The sequence below is a fragment of the Psittacula echo genome, assembly GCF_963264785.1.
Source record: "Psittacula echo genome assembly, chromosome: 1".
NCBI lineage: Eukaryota > Metazoa > Chordata > Aves > Psittaciformes > Psittacidae > Psittacula > Psittacula echo.
In genome coordinates, this window is record NC_137735.1 from 105,935,319 (window position 1) to 105,953,793 (window position 18,475).

General features: G+C 42.2%; 1 protein-coding gene across 1 annotated transcript in view; it reads right to left on the reverse strand.

The window, feature by feature from the left end:
- ITPR2 (inositol 1,4,5-trisphosphate receptor type 2) overlaps positions 1 to 15,439 on the reverse strand; it is a 265,600-nt gene extending 250,161 nt beyond the window's left edge. Inside the window, 1 exon segment of the mRNA XM_080617700.1 lies at positions 14,812 to 15,439. Within this exon segment, the coding sequence (XP_080473826.1) occupies positions 14,812 to 14,903 (92 nt within the window). The 5' untranslated portion in view covers positions 14,904 to 15,439.
- Between the last annotated feature and the right edge of the window lie 3,036 nt (positions 15,440 to 18,475).

Here is an 18,475-nt window from a genome sequence, read left to right on the forward strand (position 1 = left end):
AAGGTGCATGCAACTGCCAGCACAGGCTGCTCTTTCAGGACACCAGAGCTCAGTAATGGGGACAAAACTGGCTTCCTGCTGCTCCACAACTTACACAGTAGATTAAATGCTGGAAATGGAGAACTGCAGTGAACCAGCTCAGGCTGCATAGCCCAGAGACCAGCATCAAACACCACACAGAAAGAGCTACCAACATATATAATTGATGCATAGGAAAACCATCCTCCCTCTTCTTCAACTAAAATAAATAGCCTACCTCATATCATTGAGAAGAATTCAGTCCCATTTAGATAGAGAAGGGCCAAGAACTCATAGAAGATATTTAAGGTCCAGTTCACATAACAGATCCATAGTTCTTCTGGCTGCAAAAGTCAGGGAGAAAAAACTGCACCTGTTTTTAGAAATAATGAGTGCCTTCATCAGTCCTTAGAAAATAAGCACTCAGATCTGATTCCTAAAACTACCATCACATAGAAACATCCTGTTCTTGAGCAAAAGCAGACAGAACATAGAAATTCCAAAACTCCTTCAACAGGTAACATCATCTACCTACCCAGATACCACAGCCAAGGTGCAGAGACCACTCTGACAGTATTTGAAGATACTTGAACACATTTCATCATTCAGGCAAGTCTGAGAATACAATATCTTTGGCATCCTCACAGAACTCAAATGACTGGAAAGAAGTACTGACAAGGTATTTTCAGTTCTTTCAGGCTAAGGGGATAAATACCTCTAGTTCTTCTATGACATCTGCTAAACCAAGATAATAGATGAAAAACAGCTACTGAAAAAATACTTTCCTTCAGCCGAGCTTGCTGGAAATGCTGCTCTTCATTCTTTGATCTGGACATAAACTTTAATCAGTTCCATGCAGATCTTTAATCCACGCACTTGTCACTACAAGCTAGACTATTATAATGCATGTATATCAACAACATACAAAAAGAAGGTACAAAGTGCAACTGAGACTGAGTTCTCCTTGATTTGTTTATGTCCCACTCACATCCAGTCAATCCATGAACTCCTTAGGCTCTCCTGTTCAAGAAATGTTCATGCTACCAAACAGGCTTGAACAAGCTTTTCCAGTCTAGTGTTTGATCTTTTGTACAGTCCACATCACCCCAAAATATCTTTAAAATAGAGATTTGCTTTATATTGAAACAAAATAGCTTCTGGAGTATAATTCATGTTCTCATCCACTCCTCTTTTAAGTTCCTCAAAGGCAATAGGATATAGTGCCCTAATTTCCTTGAGTTTATTAAATTAGGCAGTTGTAGGTATGAGTCCTTAATGATGCTCCCACACCCAGATAGTGGGCACACTGAGCTACTGCATCTTTTACAGAAGCCCACAGTCTCGAAGGCTTAGCAAGATACTTTGAATTTAAAATTCTCCTTTGATCCACAGATGGCTCACTCTTGACTCTAAACCTACAAAAATCACTCAGCAAAGTCTCTTCTTTTTCCAGAGTCCTTTGTTGTCTGACTTTACAAGTGTCAGGCTATTTTGTGAAATAAGTCATGATCATGCCAATGGACAATCATAACTATCAATTCTCCAGCAGAAAAAAAACCCTGAGCTCTTCAAAAACACACTCCATCGATGCCCCAACAAGATACTGTTGCACCGGGGATTTCTCTCTCTCCTATCTTGCAAACATCACATTTCCTGCACTCTCTTCCACATCCTGCTTCTACTTCACCAAATGGTACTTGATCAGCTAAGATTCTTGCAGCCCCCCCAAATTCAGTATTTTCAAAGCCACAGTACAATTTCTGAACTAATATAACCTCCCACATACTATCTTGTTTCTACACTCCCGGCTTGCCTGATGCAAACAGAAAAACTTGATCTTGCCATTCTCAGGGGATGCTACACTTTAAGATGATTGCAAGAGCCAATTATCTCTCCAGATGCTCTCCTGGGAAAGCTTTTGGCTGCTCTGAAGTCCATTCCAGGAACAATACATTCTTCAAGTGGATGATTCAAGAGGTTTGCATCTTATTCAGGAGGTTTTGCATGTTATGAGAAGGAAAGAAAAAGTGATGTCTTTTTCAACAGAGTCATTCCTTGAAATAATTATTTGATCTTCTACCTAAAGCTGCACCTGGAACTAGCCTCCAAAGAGACTTCATCTGGGTGAGGCATCAAGGTCACCCTGCTGCTCCCAGATCTGTGAACGCCTGTAAAAGCGAAGCCCTAGTAATTCCTACAACCAAATGGCAAGTTGTTCTCAAGACGCCTCAGCATAGTCCTGACTCTGTGCTTCTTCCTTAGATAAATTACATTGAAAATGTCAGGAATTCTAAGCACCAACAGAAGTTCTCCCCAGGTAGTTCAAAAATGTTGTCATACTTCGTCACCTTCTAAATTTCCCTTTGTTTTCTTATACCTATCTTTCCACATTTAGATAACTGATCTGCAAGATAAGTGATCTTCAAGTTCATTTCTAAAGTCAAGTCTCTGCTGAAGCTCAAACACAAAGCAATCCGAAGCTTTCCTCAGCTGTATTTTGTGGAGAAACAGAGCAGGATCAGAGCAAGTATGTTTTCTACCATCCCATTGACTCACCTTGCTGTTTGAGAGTGGGTATATTGCCTGCTCATTTCCCAGACTTGTCCAGAGAGTTTTAATTGCTGCCCATAAAAGGTTTCACTTTCATCTGCAAATGATCATTCAAAGTGTTCACTTAGGAAACCTCTTTGCTTTCACTCCTTCTGATGCACCCAAGGGTTTGTTTTTTGGGTTTTTTTGTTTTTTAAGACGGCATTTTTATTATCGCTTTAATTCTATTCACAGAGCTTCTAGATCTTGTATTAGAAGTCACAGCAATTCTTTCTGGTCTCTTTTGAGGATGCAGGTTTTTAATGTGATTGTTTTTTGCACCACGGCTCCACAGGAAGACCTATCACAAATTTCCATTTTGGAAGTTGGATCCACCTAATGATACCAGGTTATCCTTAGTCACAAGTAATGTAACAGTTCTGGAGACTTAAGGGCTATTTCCACTATAAAGGAAAGTTTAAGATAGTATAAGGCATTTTCTTGATCATTTATTGAGAAAGAATTTATAAATTCTTGTTTTCCTGGACACAGGAGAAATCAAATAGCAGGAGTTTCTCTGACTACAGTTTTCAGAGAGAACAGTGCTCAGTAGGACGCTCATTTTTATTGTCCTTGGGTCAATGTAACAGGTTTTGTCTGGCTATGACTGAGGTTTTTGTCCTATATTCTCTGTTATTCTGGTCACTTAGGCCTGTATAGCTCACCCAGTTGATGCTGAATTTCTTTCTGTGAAGCTTCTTGGGTAACACCGCTCAGCTTTTGCTCGGACTTTAACAAGTATATGTGCTTTGGGTGGTGACTTCTGTAGCTTCAGCTATCTGGTTGAAGAAAGGAGGAAGGATTTTATCTCACACCTCCATTACAAATGAAGAACAAATTAATTACAAATCAGTAATTATACTTGCCAGTGTCAATGAGGTTCCACCCTATGTATGAGCATGACAGTAATGCCAGCATGCATAAAACTCTTCAGCACTTTGTTTTTGTAATAATAAACTTAATTCTGCATCTTTAAATACACACTTAAGAAAACACACATTTGACACATGAAAACTTTAAAAAACTAACTAGTTTTGTCACATCTGGCTTACTCCCAGACTTACCATGAGATAAAACAATTTATGCAACTTAGCACTGAACATCTTACCAGATCAACATTTATAAAACCTGGTCCAGAACTTGGAATCTTTGGTTATATTTCACAACATGCCTATGACCTTGTGCAAATTGCTCCTCTGCTTGAGTCCCATCCCTTATTACAATATTTCCCTTCAAACATACCTTAGATCTATGTTTGAAAACTCAAACCAGCGTTGTCCCACTTCTAGCTCTACTAAAGTAAAATGATTCTATTGAAAGCAACCTAATCAGAGCAGAGAGTTTAATCTGCCACAGAAAGGAAGTGGACCAGATGAAACAATCCCATGGACCAGGAGTTTGACTCTACCAGCCTAATACACAGTATTGCTTCAAATAAGGTGTAATAACAGAACTTTACATGTAGTGGTTTTACTATAGCCTAGGTATTAAAAAGGGGGGAATATGGTAATTACTCCTTACATTCAGTGGCAGAAAAACCTGTCCAACTACAAAAGTTAATACAGACAAGACTTATTGCCTGCCAGGTCCTGACCTTGTTTGTTTTCGCATGAGAAGCCATTTCTTGCAGAAACTGAGCACACCTCTAACCCAAATCTTGGAGCTGCCCAGGGCCCATAGCAGTGCTCTCTCTGAAGAGTCGGACGCATGCCTCTGAATGCCTTCATGATCAAATCCTAATCTTTCTTTTAGTACTCCTGAAGATTGAAGCAGGGAAGCAGAAATCTTAACTTGGATCCTCTTCAACAGGTTCTTTAAAAAATTGCCTCCTGGCATATTTGCAGCTTAAGTCTACAAATCTGCAGATGCAGCATACACACCTCAGACCACCACTGGAAATAATGTCATAAAACTTTGTTATATCTTTTACTTAGAAAAAGTAACTAAGAAAATGGCAAACTGTCACCTACACCCTGACATAAATAAATTATTACTTCCTCACCGACCAACCAAAAAAAAAAGAAATCCAGTGAATTTTCTGTATGTTATTTTGTGCTTTTATCATTTAAAGGCATGACTTTTTTTCTGTATTTTAATATTGTTTACAAATAATATGCTCTGATGGTTGCAACAATATGCAAGAATATCTACAAAGATATCTGATAATCTGATTTTAAACTTGGACTTCCTGTATTCACTGTAATACTCAGATTTACTGTTCTTACAGCAACACAGTAATCCAAAATATTAATTACTACAGTTCGACGGTAAAGCTTGACTTGCTCAGGTTCTGTCTTCAACCTGAGAAGCGTTACGGACATTGCCCTGCCTGATGTAAAATCTCATTTTAGAACAATGAAGTTCCACATGCCTCTCCGCTTATCCCTCACCTTTCAGTTCCCTCTGAAGAGTCAAACCCACTGGGCCCTGTTTTTCAAATCTGGAATGAAGCCTATGGACTGGCACGCTCACGGATGGCAGACAGCAAGAAGAGGACGGTGCATTCAGCTGAAATTGAGTCTACCTTAGCAAAAGGCACTAACCAAGTTGGAAATTGTCCAAGATATCAAAGTAATACCACTAACACGCAGCTAACCTTTTTCTCTTGGTGCAGTTTGCTGGGGTTTTATTAAGTGAAGGATATATATTTTTTTTAACCCTTCTAAGTAGCCTTAAAACTTTTATTCTTTGATTGGAAGGATGGAACTTGCATTTGAACATTTTTCACCACTCATAACTGCACAAAGATCTGCTCTTAGTGTTTCAAACCCGACATCCAGTCTTTCCCAATATATTACTTCCGTTTCCTGTATTTATTGTTTCTGAACAATAAAAATACATTAGCCAGATTGAAAAGGTGACTGTGAATACTTCAAGCAAAGCCAACTAATGTTTCAGTTATCTGGAACAACTGGGGAGCTCACCAGAATTCTAAGCCCAGCTAACTTCAAAACAAGATCAACAAAGTCAGGTAAAAAAAAAGAAAAGCACTGTTTCCAGTCTCCAGCACTCAGCTACCCTTAGTTAGCCACCCCACCTGCAAAGCATGTATTCTGATTTTAAGTTAGCGGAAGAAAATTACTACTCAACTCAAGGCACTTCTTACACACATTTCATTTGCAATGATTCCTGTTTTCCAGCTTTTCTCCACAGCCATGAAGGAGAAACTGAGGATATGCATAATTCGTGGAATTCTGGGAGTTAGGACTTTACAAATAAGGTCGTGTATTGCCAGATTCAGAACAAAACTATACTGGTCACATCTAAATTAGCTGCCCTCTAAAGCTGCCTAGTTTAGTTTTCCACATCACAGTGCTCACGATTATAAAACTATACAAAATCCTACAGGCATCAGGATGCAGATGCACACCGGAGCCAGGCAAAATTCCCCACACTGAAATGAAACACATCCTGCAGGTGTGGCTGGGGAGGCCTCAGTGGCTTGTGCCTGCTGCTCCTCCAGCTTTCATGCAAAGCACCCTCAGGAGGCAGGCAGGCAGGCAGGTATGTGGGGTGGCCTGGAATGTGGTGCTTGACCCACCTCTGCTCTGCACACAGGAATACCAGCACAAGTTTTCACTCAAAAGAGGAAATACCTTAAGAACTGGGTTGCTCTCTTTTAACTGTGGGCAGTAAGTACAAAAATTTGGGGCTTACCATGAGTTTAAGCAGTTGTTTTCCCAATCTTCTGACTGCTTTCAGCTGCTCAGCAACATCAATTAACTTGCATGTGTCAAGTGCAGGGGGGAAAAAAGGCCGTTTGAAATACAAGCAAACCTCTAAAAGAAAATCAAGATAAGAAGTCCAAGCACTGGGTCATACCAAGTTTCTATTCATATAGAAAATTCATATGAAAAGCCTTGTTTCACGGTTTGTTTGTTGATTTTTTAAATGACATTGATGTTTATCTGCCAGAGGTCAAAGAACAAAAACTTGATTACTGTTTTAATATTAATTCTTTGTACAGAGAAGAGCTGTAGTAAGCTTCACTTACAGTGTCAGATGATAAAAACCACACTTGATATGCTCTTCTAGCTGCCTTCTACCAAGTAACTTCAACTCCATGCCATGTGGCAGAAACAACCTAAAGGGGCATCTCAAATGAACTCTACAAAATTTATTATATCAGAAGATTACCACACTACCACAATTCATTACATAAAACCTTAGTTGTTACAAAGCATTAGGCACTGCATGCGCTTAGTAAGTCAGCCATACATTGCAAACAACGTTGGGACCAACACCAGTAAGAACTCCTGTGCTTTTACACAAAGAATTGCATAAGATACCATAGGTAAACTTAAAACTGCTATTTCTTCCTGAGGAACTTTGTAACTCAGGCACTCTCTTGGAGAAAGCAGTATTATTATGCATTTTGCTTAACAACACTGAAAACCCTGGGGAAAAATGTACCAAATATTCAACTGTTTGAGAGCTCAGCACAGACCTCCAGCATCTGAAACATCAAAGTAAACAGGAGCAGTGACAAGCTGATTTCTTTCATGTGAAGCAATTTGAAAAGAAATCAGGCAGTTTGCCAGTACCTCTTATAGCTATTTTCTGTCACAGGGAACTGCCCATCTCTCAACAACTGCCCATCATCTTCTGTTCCTCTTCAGCCCTGCTTCCTTTCTAACATGTGCCACCTTCTAAATCATGCAAATCAGTTACTGACCCACCACACACACTTAACCTTTTTCTGCACACCCTTGATCTGCTGATTTCTCTTCCACTTCACCCTACATTCATCAACATATTTCTGTGAACCCATCCCCCCTTCTCCTCTTCATCATCCCAGGGCCAGCAACCTGAGGACTCAGAGGACAAGAGAGACTGTTTTCCCTGTTTTCTGCAATCTATAGCAACTCATGGTCACTCATCAGCCACTGGAAGTAATAGCAAGGAAAATCCTACCCAGGTGATGTGATGCGTCTGCAAAGCCCACAAAGGGCTGGGGCAGCTTCAGCCCACATCTCAAGTTACCAAACTCCAAAACATTCTTGCTAGTGCACAAAGATCCCCTAAACTAGAAGCACAGAAGGCCAGCTACTGAGCAACAGGAAGAGGGGATAAAGCATTCATGGACATGGATGGCAAAACCTGCCTGAAATTTATAATGACAATTCACTTAACTTGCCAAGCCAAAAGGTAAACCTGAGCAGAATTTCCAGCACTGCAGGAGCTCCGGAAGGGGAAACATATACCCTGGTAGAGTTCACAGAGAAAGAGCCCCATGCAGCCCAGCCTGGTCAATGCTTTAGGGTCCTCTTTCCTTTATTATTAAGTAATAAATAAGAACTGTTTTAAAATAGCATGCTTTGGACAATGCTTTGTTTCTATTCAACAGCAACCAATAAAATGCAAACAAAGATTTGAGAAAGAGACACAGACAGTTGGAAAAACAGCACTAAAGCAACAGGACTACTCCTGTCACAGTCTCTTGGCTACCACAGCCAAAATAGTCTCTCAAACCTCAAGCGATTTCCTTGTCTAACTCTGTTTCCAATTTTGCAATCAAAACCATTACCTTGCTAGAACGTAATTTCTTGGTTTAAGTTTGTTTCATGCTTGAAGTGAACTGAGGTAGTAATTACTTTGACTTCTCCAGAGATAATGGAAACTAAAGCAGTTGAACAACTGAAGCTTTCCTGTGCCTACTAGGAAAGGAAGCTGGAAATCCTGGGAACTGGGACTCAGCTCCCACACAGCTGCAGGTGAGGTTGGGACCTCTTGGTGCCCAGTGCCAGCAGAGAGGAGAAACTGCCCAAAAAGCAGTCAAAAAAGTCAGGGTTTAGCATCATTGTACAGCTGAAACCAAAACCTATCAGTCAGGAAGTCTCCACATCTACATAGCAGTGGAACTACTGATTCAAATAATTAGATGGAATCAGATTTACAAATAACAAATGAAGGTTTAAAATAATGTCATCAGGGGGTTTATGTCCTTAATATAACTAAAATATGCATCTTTGAGTAAGTGACAAAACAAGATAGACAAGGAAAATGGCAAAATCCTGAACTACCATTCATGTCACTTTCTCCAGTCTTTCCATAAATATCCCTAATCAAGTATATCAAAGTCACATGAACTTCACCAGTCTCCCTTTGGTACAAGAAGTAACAGACCTTTCAAAGCAAGCAGAAACCAGACTTTCAAGTGCATTAAATACACGTGCAGAGAACCCGGCTTTGTGCTATTGCCCAACAAACAGGCACAGGCTTCAGCCAAGCAGCAGCAGCCTGCACCATTAACAGTGAAGGGCAGCAGGTTTCAAACACGTCGCCATGCGGTAAAACACTCGACTGAGCAAAGGTTCACGCACTTCTTAGGAGATAATGTTCCAAGCTGAAGAAGGCAAAGACTAATCTACCTCTTTCTTCCACAGCACTTTTAAAATATAGGATAACCTTGATTTCTAGTGAATCTGAGAACTATGTAAAGGCTGTTTAGGTAATCCCCTCATTATGTAAAAGTAAGTTAAATCAGACTTAAAGTTGTGCAAGTTAAACAATCTCCTGTCTCTTTCCTGACCACTCCCCACATTACCCACAGCCCAGCTGAGAACTACAGAAATTGTAATAGCCACCACTTGTTTCAATTCAAAATTGGAATCCTCTCTCATTTCCATTACTACCACAAAATTTATGGGTAAACCCACTTTTACATTATTAAATCAAGTGGTTCCTTCCCTAAGCCAAATTTTCTCCCTACTTCTGTTCGATAATGAGCTCTTTGAACCAAGGATATTTCATTTTAGTACCCAGTCTCATAAATCATAATTCCGTAATTAAGTCTAATCCTATATTCCTTCACACCCAAGCTGTGCTTTGTGTGTGAGTAAAACTTCTGAAACAAACCAACCCCCTCCAAGGCTCATTACTTGCCACATTCTCATAAGGGTGCTTTGTGGAAAGCTTTGACTCATTGTTTATTTAAAGACAGCACTGTTGTTAGAATACTAGCAACAAGCATCAAAATAAGGTCGTTATAAATGGCAAAGCTGGAGCTGTGCCTAATTGCTAATGTGAGTGGATAATCACAGAGGATATAAGCTTTGATATACGTATTAAGTTGCAAGGTGTGCAAGATACAGCTGTATTTATACGTCTACATATCTGCTTATGTGGCACTTATTGTAAGATCAATGAAGGTGTTTCATAATGCATATAATATAGCTTATGCTTATGAAAGTGATCACAGAAAAGAAATACACCATATAGCTGAAAAATGTACATTAGCATACAAAGTAGCTGCAGAATTCACGCCACTGTGTTTGCATTAGGAAGCCAACCAAGAGAACATAGTTGTGAAAATGCTAATCCTACAGTATTTAAGAACAAAAGAAAGAACCACGCAATCAAAACTGTCAGATCTCATTGGCACTGTCAGTCCAGAGGCTAAAGTACCTAGGTAATAAAACATACAAGTACTTTTCCTTGTACAGGAAAGCTGAAATTCAGCTTCTCTTCCTTCTTCCAGGTATTATTTGATTCTGTATGTCTCAGAATTCAATTATGAGTAATTTTAGTTATGCCACTCTCACTTTCTTCAGGCTTTTTATTGTTTCTGACTAATTAAGTTTTGTCATCTGGCACAAGACAAAAAAAATTGGATATTAATTAAAGGACACACACTCTGCTCCTTAACCATAGCTTACATTTTCAGACAGTAGGAGAGAAGGGTAAAAAGAATAAGCACACTGATGAATATACTACATTGGTGTGTTGTAAGCATCATCAATCACTACATCTTTCTTCTCAGCACCATTCTGAGGCCACCACGATGACATTTTAGCCTTTGCTGTATTCAGAATGTTTTGATTTATACTGTTCTATAAGCACTTTCTGCTTAATCCTGTCTTTTCACAAAGCATGACTGACTCAATCTGTGTGAAGTCAAATAAGATAACTAATGCACAAAAGCCCAGGGAAGAAGCCTGAATAAAACTGATATTCATTTCAAATCAGAAAGTTCTGGCAAGCGCTTCCTCAAATTAACAGAAGTTGTTCCAGAAAAATCAACATTAAACTCGAGAAAATAAGTCCAAATACTCCACAACACACTTTTTGCTGCTAATTACAAGAAAGTCTCAGCACCTCTCGTCATCCACGGTCATACATTACCTAGCAGGCAGCTCCTGCTGCATGCTCCATTAATTATGTTCCATGAGGTTTCTCACTGCTACGGCACAGAAGCGTATTTACGGAGGTGAGACAGGAATGCAGCTACTGATGGTGACTAACAGGCCCGTTGTCAAATTTTCCTACAGCTGATGCTGGCTATTGCCATTACTTACTTTTTGTTCCATCTCTCCAACTAAGAATACTTTTCTCCCCCTCACTGTACTGACTGGTGATTAATAGCAGCTCTAATTCCCAGCATGCATAGTTACCAGCATTCGCAGCTAAAATAATGGGGAAGGTGGTCTTGAGGTTCAGACACTGGTCTAGGACAACTTAAGGTACCTGGATTCATTGCCTAGCTCTGCCACGTATCTCCTTTGGGGCATAAAGTCTCCAACTGTGCAAAAGCTAAAACACACTAAAACCTTAAAAATCAGGTGGGAAAACACCCACATTATTAGCACAATTCAATAATCCAGTACCACATTACAACCATAGGTGCAAATTCCTTCTCCCAAACTTTTCCCTTTCTGTACTAAATTGCCACTGTCAGTTTATACATTCAAAAGCATACTCCTTTTTTTTAAAAAAAAAGGGGGGAAAGGGGAGCCCAGAGAGCACTGAGGTTGGAAAAGCCAAGCTGCACATCATCAGATGGATACAGGAGGAAGAATTTGGAGCAGTGCTGCCTGACCTCCTTGCCCATGCCCCCATCCCGCACTACAGTGCTAGCCCCACTAGATGCGGAAGAGAGGTTCAGTTTCCTCTTCTGACTAAGAGGGATCAAATCTGAAAGCAGAGTCCTCACGCTAACATCCAACAGCTATTTATAGTAAAGAAGCAGTCTGGAGACAAGGACAGGAGCACAGGTTACTTTCAGCTGAAAGAAGTGCCCCAGCCTTTTGGGTCCTGTTTACACAATCTCATGGTTCCAGTGATTCTCAAACCCTTTTTGTAGAAGGCATGGAAAGGCACTCCTGCCTTCACCTGGCACCACTCAGCACCCTCACCTGGACACAGGGCCAAGAGGCACAGATCCCCCACATCCTAAACAAGAAGGTTAGGACCCTCTAAACTGCATGAGAAGAAGATTTCCACGCTCAAGGCTATAGTAGATATTAAGCTGACCCTACACTCGATCTGAATAGCTCGGCTGCATCTTACTCCGGGCTCAAAATTTCCTGGGAAAACTGAGCATGTGAAAACTTCTGCACCAGCAAGGGAGCAAAAAATATTCTCATATTTATAATATAAACTCATAAAATAGCTTTTGCTTAGGATTCTCCCTCAAAACTAATCTGTTGAGCTGGTTCTTCAAGGAGTAAGGTCCGCTGACGTAAGAGGCCTCCCCCGCCAGGAGAGGTGCTATGAACTTTTTTATCTTATTTATAGAATGGCCTCGCTCATGCTTTGTTTAAGAAACAATTAGCCTTTGACAGCTTAAAATAAACAGGACTCTCTCCCTGCTGCAGAGTCACTAGACCTGAGCTAGATTTCAAGCTCTTGCACGAAACTACCTGATGGACTCGATAGTTTAAGTGACAAGATAGTTTGCCCAGCATCTTCAAAACCCTGAGCAATAGAACAAGGACCCACATCAAGTCAAATAAAGTGAGCCAGCAATCATTCCTGCTCCTAAACCATTTTGTCCTTACCAACAAGAGGCACCTCTGGAAGACAAGGCCCCCTCTTGTCAGGTGTTTGCAAACAGAGGACCTGCAGGAACACAGAAGATGCAGGAGTTTAGCAATGGTTGCATGCCAGATGTGCAGCTGGGTAAACTTTTTCCCTGAACGTACAGCTGCTTTTTCTGCCTCCTACGTTGCTGCAACAGGTCCAAAGGCAGTAATGGCAATAGCTGGCACAGACAATATGACTTGGCATCACAACTTTATATTTCAGTCCAAGCTCTTGTACCACCAGCAGAGAGGTCAGCATTCCCATCTAGCAGACATTAGAGTTTTCCACTTCACCTTTCCTTTAAGGCCTTCATTCAGGTTGTCAACTCCAGCCTCCTGGCTCTGCAGCTGCCTTTACCATTGCCAGGGGGCAGGGCTCAAAAAAACCTGCACTGAAAAGCTAACAGAAGTACATCAGCATTCTTGAACTCCTGGCCTGCCAAAGGAGAGATACACACAGGAGTCCAGTTTCATCCCCAGTGGTTTTCTTAGGCTGGGTTAGCTGGCCAAAAGAGATCCTGGGTAGTCTCCTTAGGGTGTTGGCTTGAGTTCAATTATTTCTTCTGGTAAAGAGTTCCAAGGTGCCTTAGGCAAGCTTTTATCTTGGCTTCCTATCTACAGAACCAGGGGTAAATGTCCTGCCTTAACTCCAAGGGATGAGGAGAGGGCCAGCAACACGGAAATGCCAACATTCATTCAGGCAACACACAGTTGTACAAGCATCAGTCACAGCAGAAACGTCTATGAGTGTAGATGAGCAGGTGTTCGCAGAAATGAGGAACATTTCTCAACACAACGAAAAGTGGAAAGTATGGCAAATTTAGCTTTCCTCAGATAACAGAACACAGCAATGAGACAGAACAATGAAACCAAACAATTCATCAATAAGTTATGCCAACGAAATAGAAACACTGGGGTTACAAGAATAAGAAGCAATATCCAGTTATTAACAGTTGCAGAAAGCAAACATTTTCAGACAGGATTTAAAATTACAAGAGTCAGCAAAACAAAAGGAGATGTGAGACAAAATAGAATTGCTGATAGAGGAGGCGCAAAATTAACAGAGGAACAAATCATGGAAAAATACTTGTCAACAGATGAAATAAGTGAACAGCAAGGACAGGAAGTAATAATAAGATAAAAAAAAATATAAGGGACCTCGAACACCAGCTCTTTTCCAGTAAAAGTACCACATCAAGTAACTCAATTTGTTGTTGACAATTTAATACTGCTCTTTTTCTTCACTCTAAAGTCCTCCCCTGAAGAGATCTCAGGACACAGGGAGGCTAATATGACATACAGGAATGATACCCAGGCACATGTTTATTAGTAGCAGATCAGCCTTAGCAAGTTCAACTGTATTCTGAAGGTACCACTAATGTTTAAACACCAAAAGACACTGATATTTAACTACAGCTTGAGCTGCCTTGTCAATGGTATCACCACAAATCATACAGTACAGACGTTTCCATTGAGAAAGGTTTAAGGATGTGCTTAGTTAGGACACACCACCAACTAACTGAATCTACTGCCACTCTGGTAGGAACATCAGAGGGAACCACTGCACCATCAGGATGTATCACTACAACCAAACTACTTGGTAGTTTGAAGATATTGGTGTATTCCTATCATCATTCACTGTGGTTTTCTGTCCTGGATTCCAAGAAAGTGATTTAAAGCTATCAACGTTAATATAAAAAAAAAAAACACCCTCAAGTTCAGTGAAGCAGCCACAGCTGAACTACATCTCTTCACTCTGCAAAGAGATGGAAGAGCTTGCAGAAGCAGCACCCCCATGAAATTAAATATCAGATTATAAACATCTGATCGTTAACCACTGCAGGTAAAGACTTCAGTCAAATGCAAACCAGAAGCAAATGGATGGACATTTAACGAGCTGATTATGGCAATGAGCAAGACAGGAAAGCTTTTGTCCCTCATTCTTCATCAAAAACGTCACCTCAGACGTGCAATAAAATTAAGCATGCATACACACGCACTCCCCTCAAAAAAAAAGAAACACCGAGGTCTTTGGCTACAAATAACGACTATATAAACTCATTTGGGCGCAGCACAGGGTTACTTGTACAGAGCGGGTCCTGGCGTTTGGGTACTCCGGTTCTGGCTGGCCCGGAGGTGCAGCCCCGACAGAAGCCAAGCGGGGAGCGCGGCCGGACCCACGCCGGGCACCGCCACCCTCCCGGCCCCGCAGCCCCGGGCCTGTGCGAGAACTTCTCCGCTTTCCTCCCCGCTCATCACTTCCTACTTTCTTTCCCCCTCTCCGCCGCCGCGGTGGCGGCGGCAGCGCGCTGCCGGCCGCTTCCTGTGCTACAGCCGGCTCTGCCCGTGGGTCCCCGCCACTCCTCAGCGGGCACGGCTCCCCCCGGTCCCTCACACTCACCCCAGCGTGCTGATGAACCCATTGACAGAGCCCTCCGCGTACAGGGACACGATGTCCCCGATGTACAGAAAGCTGGACATTTTCTCACTCATTTTGGCTCATTTTTTGCTGGATTTCTCACTCCTCCCCTTAAAAAAAAATTAAAAGAAATAAAAATAAAACAAACTAAAACCGATCCAGACGCAGACGGGGCGCGGTCGCGCCGGGCGCTCAGCGCGGCCCCAGTGGCTTTACAAGACGGATGCCGCGGTGGCACATGAGCGCGGCCCCGCTGCCCTTCGCGGACCGCCACGGCACGGCACGGCACGGCACGGCTCGGCTCGGCTCGGCCCGGTCGCCGCACCGCCTCCTGCGCCTCCGCCCCCCGCGGCCGCCCGCCTCCGCCTCCCGGGACCGCCCCGCCAAGGACACCCCGGGCAGGGGGTCGGGAACCCGTAGGGTCCGCACGGTTCAGGCCGTCCTTGAGGGAGGGAGGCAGCGGTATGGGGGCGCAGAGCGGGGAGCCCCAGGAGTTGGAGAGGTGGGGTGGTTGGGTGTCCCTTCCACATTGCCACCGCCTCCACCGGGAGGGCACAGTGGCCCTGTGCTTAATCACCACCCCCTGTCGCCCTCTGCTTTATGGCTTACAAACTTGTAGCAAGCACCAATCCTTTATTTATTTATTTTTAAATCAGAAGTTAGCTGTGCTGCAGCCCTGTGCAGGAATTCCCACAGCGCACATTCCCGTCAGAAAACTGCCACTAGTTTAATGAAAAAATACCCTCGAACGAGAAGATTGTACACTCTGCAAGAGTTTTCTGCTGAGGAAAGAGGGGACACTGCAACCTCACCACGATCCCCAGAGGGGTGGACTTTCAGCACTCCCTTCGCCAGCAAAGATAAGGCCCTGCAGACACAGAGGCGCTACATAAGGCTGTAGCTTCAGTAGCCAGAGGCTTACACGGGGCTGTGCTGTGACACATAGCGTCAGATTCCTGCCCAGAAAGGAGTACCAGCCCCCTGACATCCAGTCAGTGGCTGGAAGTGTTCTAAGGAAAGGCTATCACCAGTGCTGGATTCTTGTTCTTAAAAACCACCATGAATTCTTCAAACAAAGAGGTGATTTCTACCAACAGTTTTAGGAATCGAAATATTTCTACTTTTTCTGATTTTTGGCTGTAGTTCACCTCCCTGAGACAACTGACCCTGGTTACAAGCAAACTCAGACTATTGCTGGTCACCCAGTGTACTTCTCCAACAGATTGTTCGGATTTAAAATAAAGAAAAAACAGCTCACCCAGGTCTAAGGCCTGATCAATACCAGCTGTCAAATGATAAGAATATAAATCTGTTTGCAGGAATGTGCAGTGGTGGAGGTGAGTAACAAGCTGAGGGGCTCACACTTGCATTTCATTTCCCACATTTACAGATTCCAGCCTTATCTCATTTCTTCTGAGCATAAATTCTTGACATGAGAAGCGCTGTCTTCAAAATAATAATTAAAAAAAGTCTTACCATATAGATGTACATTAAAAAAAAAAAAAAAAGCAGCCTGTTAAACCATTCTATAATTCCCTCTTTTGCTCTTTTACAGTGAATATTTCGAATGTCACCCTTTGTTTGTACCCACCAGGGCACAAAGACACCACCAAAGATCTGCACTTGCGTTCTGCACATGTACACACACGGGCTCTAGATCTGACACTTGGCCACATTCTTCCAATTCAGCCTCCTGGAGTAACCACACGATTGTTTAGAACATTTCTGGAAATGACATGGGGAGAGCGCAAGTGCCAGAGTTCTTGTTCTGGAACCAGCCCCTGCACAGAGAGCCAAAGATGAGGCGTTTCATACTGCCCAGGACACACATATTCAATCCCAAAGTTGGACTAAATTAAAACCTACCAGAATTAGAAACCGAAAGTCAGCGCTGCACATGGCACCAAAGGGTGAGAGAAGCAAAGGCTTCCTGCCCACGTGCTGACCAAAGCAAAGAGCATTGATCCAAAGCCCTCCCCAGCATCACCACAGAGGGGTCAGGTGTTTTTATTCCATGAAATTCTGGTTCTGGACAGTTTGAACCTGGTGCCGAGCAGCAGAGGCTTTACAATCCGTTGACAATGTCCTTCACCCTCCTGACCCTGTATCTCAGCTGTTTTACACCAGGCTTTAACGGCCTAATTAAGATACTTCAGCCATAGAGGTTTCATGTTTCCCAGCAGTAAAGGAAACTCTGGCACTCCTTAGATCAGTGGGAGTTTTCCTGAGGACGGACTTCGGAACTTGGCCCAGCAGCAAGTTTGCCTGTCCTTCGTATGCCTGGGAGCAAATCCCCATTTGGGACTATTCCCAGCTGGGAAGGTTCAATTCTGTTGCCTAAACATAGGTTATTGGGGCCATTTGAACTGTCCTTTGATACTAGAGACATCCCTGTAGGCTTTCAGCAGGGAAGCAAGACTGCCATGCCCTTGACAGAGCTGCCTGCATGTGGGCAACTGAAATGGGCCCGCGTGATTTGGCATTACAAGAAGGTTAATTCAGGTCACTTTAGAAAATATTTAGCATTTGCTTGCTGTGGCAAAGCTTGAACTGATAGGAGCCCTACACTTGCAGTTGTCTTTGACTCTTTTCCCCCTCAAGGAAATCAAGGCACTGGCTTCATTCTCCCTCATTTCCAGGCTTGTTCATCTTGGCTCAGGCTGGAGCATGCCAGCAGCTGAAAGCTGTTACCACCTCATAGCTCTCTAGTGATATATATGAAATGAACTGGAAATCTGAATCCAGTTCCGAGCAGCAGTGACTATTAACTAGAAATAAGTTACATAAAATCAGCATCTTTGGGGAAAAAAAAGTGAAGGTCAAACCCCAAGGGAGTCAAGTATTTAAGCAAATGCTTAATTTTAAACCTGCCTCATTGAAACACTCCAACAATCACTGAAGTCACCAGATATTTTGTACACTGAAAATAAGGAAGCACTTACCCACCATTGTAGACCAGGTCTTAAACTGGTGCAAAGATCACCCTGAAAAAGCAGATCTGAGGAACCCTGCCGATTCTCTCCTTGCAGACAGAAATCTTAAGCAGTGACAAATGCTCCTCTACCATTTTTAACAAGCATTAACTCTCTTCTATTAAAAATAATCATCATGCCTCTCTGAGTGCTCATTTTATGAAGATAGCATCTGGAAAAATTTAATTAAAATGAAAGATTTTGTCATAACACCTCTACGTAGAAAAAAATAGAGCATGGTCAGAGATGGTAATGGAATATTGTTTCATTTATCTGGAGCATAAATAAACTAAATGGTTGATAAATATGGATATTTTTACTATAGCTTTTAACCTCGCAATTAGCTGCAGGGTGAAGGTGAGGCTGCTTAGTCAATAACTGGAATATGTTTTCCATCAGTTATCTCTGGTAATCTTTTGCTCCAAAGCTAGGAACACAGGCTTCACCATGAAACAGAACCCAGATGCAAAAATCATCAGCTAGTGCTGACAGGCTGCCCCAGCACACACAGTACTCTGTACGTTGTAAAAGTGAAGAAGTCTTTCTTACTCAACATTTGTTTCTAATCTATGACTTATTTTCAAGGAATAAAATATTTCTAGTGATGCCTGCAGTGGCATTCTAAGATTAGATCTCTATATAAAAGTATTTGGCAGTATTTTAATACATGGAAA